This window comes from Vespula pensylvanica, chromosome 25 (assembly GCF_014466175.1).
Source record: "Vespula pensylvanica isolate Volc-1 chromosome 25, ASM1446617v1, whole genome shotgun sequence".
Lineage (NCBI taxonomy): Eukaryota > Metazoa > Arthropoda > Insecta > Hymenoptera > Vespidae > Vespula > Vespula pensylvanica.
Genome location: NC_057709.1, coordinates 896,321 through 902,037, shown reverse-complemented (window position 1 = coordinate 902,037; position 5,717 = coordinate 896,321). Strand labels below are relative to the sequence as shown.

The 5,717-nt window shown below is 34.6% G+C and overlaps 2 protein-coding genes across 3 annotated transcripts in view; both read left to right on the top strand.

Annotated features, from left to right (window-relative positions):
- LOC122637315 (cytochrome P450 6a2-like) overlaps positions 1-1,370 on the top strand; it is a 10,573-nt gene extending 9,203 nt beyond the window's left edge. The window contains exon 2 of one of the 2 annotated variants that reach the window (XM_043829349.1): positions 6-1,370. In XM_043829349.1, coding sequence (XP_043685284.1) covers positions 6-911 — 906 coding nt within the window. In that variant the 3' untranslated portion in view covers positions 912-1,370. The other variant, XM_043829348.1, reaches the window with a different exon arrangement.
- Positions 1,371-1,949: 579 nt separating this feature from the next.
- LOC122637316 (cytochrome P450 6a2-like) lies at positions 1,950-4,143 on the top strand. The gene has a single exon (XM_043829350.1). It carries the CDS (start codon positions 2,055-2,057, stop codon positions 3,561-3,563), a length of 1,509 nt encoding a protein of 502 aa, XP_043685285.1. The 5' UTR covers positions 1,950-2,054; the 3' UTR covers positions 3,564-4,143.
- The last annotated feature ends 1,574 nt before the right edge of the window (positions 4,144-5,717 follow it).

The window sequence follows — 5,717 nt, the reverse complement described above, 5'->3', positions numbered from 1 at the left end:
TCGAGGATAATTACAATCCGCAATCGTTTCACGAGATGGGTAAGAAGATATTCAGGACTACCTGGTTTCACGGTACATTGCAATCAATAATGTTCTTCCTGCCGTTTCTAAACAATTATTTAAAAATACGATTGATACCGGAGGATATCGATCATTTCTTCAGAACGGTCGTTAAACAGGTAATAGAGAAGAGACGGGAGGAGACCGAAAAACGGAACGATTTCTTTCAATTAATGGTCGATCTTGAAAAAAGTGAGAGTCAGAAGTTCGACGAGGAAACATTGGCGGCACATGCACTTTCGTTCTTCGGCGATGGTTACGAAACATCATCGGCGACCTTGAGCTTCATCTGCTTCGAATTGTCCGTACATTGCGAGATACAAGAAAAAGTGAGGAAAGAGGTTAGAGATGTTCTGGCTAAACATCAAGGAGAGATTACTTACGATTCCTTAAAAGAGATGACATATTTGGATCAAGTGATTAGCGAGTCGCAGAGATTGAATACATTGTTGGATATAATGGGACGCTTGTGTACCGATAGGATCGAATTGAAAGCTAACGATGGTCTAACTTGTCAAGTCGAACAAGGTACAAAAATAATTATACCCGTTCGTTCCCTACAAAGAGATCCTAAATATTGGACCAATCCGGAAGCATTTGATCCAGATCGATGGAACGAAGAAAGGAAAGGATCGATCAACAAATATTGCTTTTTACCGTTCGGTGAAGGTCCAAGAATTTGTGTTGGCCTTAGGATGGCATTGTTACAGGTCAAAGCTGCCATTGCGACCCTGTTAATGAAATATAGAATCGAACGAAATCCAAGGACTATTTATCCTGTTAAAATCGGAGTTTTGGGTGTACTGTCGACACCTATCGACGGACTCTGGGTTTATCTGAAACGTCTCTGAAGTAAATCCAAACTAAAACCGCAGAGAAAATTTAGATACAACTCAAACGTAATCTGGACCCAATCCTGAACGTAATCGAAATGATGCCAGGACACAACCAGGACATCAATCAAACACAACCAGTCATACTTAGTTATATAATTATCTAGTTTCATTAGGGATATGTTTAAAAAAGTGGAATCCTCATTAGTTACATATCATCGTTCAACAACGATGGTTATAACGAAAATGTAACGTTGTAGCAAAAAATAATTTTTTTTTTCTTTTTTTTTTTTTTTTTTTTTGAGATAATAATTATTTTTCTCTTTATTTTTCTCCTTCATTTTATCTATCATAACTGTCAAAGATTCAAAATACTAATTAAAGTATATTTTTTAATCTTCCGACAGTTTCTGTTTAATCGAATGTTGTAATTTTGTATACTGATTAATTGCAAATAAAAAAAGAAATATATATATATATATTAAATTATTATTTATTTGTTTCAAAATAAATAACAAATTATACCAAATATACGATGCGACATAGAAAAAAAAAGATGTCTGATCGTTCTAGCAACAACCACCGAGAAGAATAAAATCTAAACATATCTTTACGATATTATCTATAACTTCTTCCATAATCTATCTACTCCCTAATTCTATAATTACTAATCCATCTTCGTCTTACATGACATCGTAGAAAATACGACCTAAGAAGTGGATACGATTAAAGTTAAATTTGTAATAATTCAAATCTCAATATGACAAAAAAAAAAGGATGATAATTCTTATCATTATTTCTTCTCTCTCTCTCTCTCTCTCTCTCTCTCTCTCTCTCTCCCCTCTTTTTATCCATTTATCTTCATCTTCTTTTTTGTCCAATTATAGATCACTGTAAACGTCCACTAACAAAGATAACTACTGAACGAGACTACGTCTTCACTTCACAACGCCCACCAACATATTATCTATCGCTCACGTGGTTAATGTCGAACAGTATCACGCGAAATTGCGACGCGGAAAGTTCCCTCAAACGTTTGCTGCCGAAACATAGTACTCGAGCGTTTTAATGGTGAGATTAGGTTTAACATCACCAGTTATCTTCAACTTCATTTGGACAACGAATAATTGATTAATTACAAAAAAAAGAAAAAGGAAAGACATGAGTTCGTTATTCTTCGTACTCCTACTGTGCGGAATATTGGCGCTGTACATTTATTGGCGCAAGATATATAGTTATTGGAATAGACAAGGTATACCGGAGGTACCGTATTCCCTACCAATCTTTGGTAATCTATGGCCATTGTTATTAATGCAAAAAAATTTACCGCAATTGGTAGGGAGTTGGTACGACAGTTACAAGAACGCAAGTATGATTGGTTATTACGAGGGTACAACACCAGGATTGCTAATACGAGATCCTGAACTAGTTAAGACGATACTGCAAACGAGTTTCTCGAATTTTCACGAGAACTTAATAAAAGTAGACAAGGACATAGATCCGTTGATTGCAAAGAATCCATTTTTCATGAAAGGAGAGGAATGGATGGTCGCTAGAAAAAGATTGACCTATGCGTTCTCCAGCATGCGATTGAAAATATTGTCGGAGACCGTACGCAAAGTCTGCAAGAAGTTCGACGATTATTTGTACAAGAAGATCGAGGAGGATCAAAGGGTCGAATTCGAGACTAAGGATCTATCGGGTAGATTTACAGGCGAGGTAGTTGCCAATGCAGGATTCGGTATCGAAGGATTTTGTTTCGAGGATAATTACAATCCGCAATCGTTTCACGAGATGGGTAAGAAGATATTCAAGACTACCTGGTTTCTCGATACATTGCAATCAATGATATTCTTCCTACCGATTCTAAACGATTATTTAAAAATACCATTTCTACCGAAGGAAATTGATCATTTCTTCAGAACGATCGTTAAACAGGTAATAGAAAAGAGACGAGAGGAGACCGAAAAGCGGAACGATTTCTTTCAATTAATGGTCGACCTTGAAAAAAGCGAGGGTCAGAAATTCGACGAGGAATCATTGGCGGCACATGCACTCTCGTTTTTCGTCGATGGTTACGAAACATCATCGGCGACCTTGAGCTTCATCTGCTTCGAATTGTCCGTACATTGCGACATACAAGAAAAAGTGAGGAAAGAGGTTAGAGATGTTCTGGCTAAACATCAAGGAGAGATTACTTACGATTCCTTGAAAGAGATGACGTATTTGGAACAAGTGATTAGCGAGTCACAGAGATTGAATACATTGTTAGACATAATGGGAAAAATCTGTACCAATAACATTGAATTGAAAGGTAACGACGGTCTAACTTGTACTGTGGAAGCAGGTACTAAAATATTTATACCGACTCGTTCGCTGCAAAGAGATCCTAAATATTGGAGCAATCCGGAAGCGTTTGATCCAGATCGATGGACTGAAGAAAGAAAATTCGCAACGACTAAATATTCCTTTTTACCATTCGGTGAAGGTCCAAGAATTTGTGTTGGTCTTAGGATGGCATTGTTACAGATCAAAGCTGCCATTGCGAGCCTGTTAATGAAATATAAAATAGAACGAAATCCAAGGACTTCTTATCCAGTTAGAATCGGCGTTTCGGGTATACTGTCGACACCTATCGACGGACTCTGGGTTTATCTGAAACGTCTCTGAAGTAAATCCAAACTAAAACCGCAGAAGAAATTTCCAGTTAAACGCCATCTGATTCAAGGCAATCCGTAACTACATCTGATCAAGGCAAACGTAACTAGAATGCTACCAGGATCCGACCAGGACCCATCCAGGACACAATCTAAATGCGATCGAGTTGCTACCAGAACACTTTCCAAATCCAACCAGTTATACTCAGTTATATAATTTTTTAATTTTATCAGCGATATATTAAAAAGAGAAAACGTTATCTCTATTCTTTGTTTTTTTTTTTTTTTTACGTTCAGTAATGATTAGATAAAAAATAATACTTTGAATAAATTAATCAATTTACTAAATTGTCAAATTTACAAGTAGTTTCTGTTTAATCATAGATCCAATTCCAAATAAAATAGCGTGCTAGTTAAGAGTCGACGAAAGAAATACTCGAGATCTACGGATTACAAAATTGTTGCGATAGCGTTTTTTCAACGAATGAAAAATGTATTCTTAATTATTATTTTTTGTAAAATTTTTGTACGCCCTTTCTACATTGATAAATTGTAAATAAATAAATAAATATAAAAATATATATATACATATATATTTACGATGATAATTTCTTATGCAATAATGTTGATAATAATCATAACTCTTTGATTATTTCCTGATATCAATAATTTCTTTTTTCATTTTTTATTGTTTTTTTTTTTGTATAACGTTATCATTATAATATTTTTTTTATTATTATTATTATTATTATTATTATTATCATTTTTGATATCAAAGTAAGTATAAATAATATCGAATAACACGGAGAAAGAGAGAGAGAGAGAGAGAGAGAGAGAGAATGAGATAGAGAATTGAAGATAAAGAAGACATTCTAATACTACGAATGTATTCCAACGGATTGCTTGAGTGGTTTCTCATGTTCAACATAGTCACGTATAGACAGTCACGTTCAGATATTACATACACACGTACACCTTCTATATTTCATAAGATTTCCTTCGTGCAATACAGGAACCGGTCCAGGTACAAGGACTATAGCAAACAATATATTAGAGTCCTCAAAGCCGGTCCTTTCTTATTTTTCTTATTTTACAAAAACCTGCGGAATGACATACAACCCAAACCCAACCTAAATTCAACCTAGTTGACGAGAAAAAACAAAGAGAAATGAGTGACAATTTGTTCAAATGACGAAAACAAAGAGAGATTAAAAGTCAAGTGAAAATGTTCTGTTTCACTTTTTGTGACATCAATGAATCTTATTAAAAATGAACGATTCCAAAAGATCTATCTAAATGCTCCAGATAATAATTAATGCGAAGTAAATAAAAAAAAAATGAAAATGATCAATAGGATTTATATTCCTCATCATTTTCAACGTAAGTTGAAGATACTAGAGTCTAGTTTATGGATAAATCGAATTTCATTTCTTGGTTGGCGATCTTGTTGGACTTTGGAGAGATCGTATTGTCTGAATAAAATAAAGATCTGTACGTGTGTGTTTGTGTGTGTGTATATATATATATATATATATATGTGAGAGAAAGAGAGAGGACTAGAGAGTGAGATAGTGAAGGTGTTGAGGGAGAATGAAGGTGAGAAAAGGGAGTTTGGAGTCGTAGTGCATCTTTCTCTGATTTCCCGTGGGATGTCGATACTTCAAAAAAAGAAAGAAAGAGAAAGAGATGGATATATATATATATATATATATGAAGAGAGAGAGAGAGAGAGAGAGAGAGAGAGAGAGATAAAGAGAGAACAGAGGAAAGAAGGAAGAGAGATAGTTGCAACGCATGTCTTCGAGAAGCATGATATATTTTATCGGGTTTCGAGAAGCTAGCATAATTCCAACCCCACGTTCTATCGGGGTTGTTATTCGAACCCCCGTGAGCTGAACGAAACAGTTGGGGAGGATCTCGACGAGGGATCAACAGGTACAGGACTATCCAGTCTCGTTCAACAACCTCCATAAATATTCTCTCTATATTTTAAAGACAAATTATTTTAATATTAACACACACATGTATATATATATATATATATATATATATATATATTGTATGTATATAATTTAAGATAATAGATTATTTACAAATAACGAATAAATTGTGTACGTATCTGTATTTGGTTAGTGTGTATATATATATATATATATATATATATATA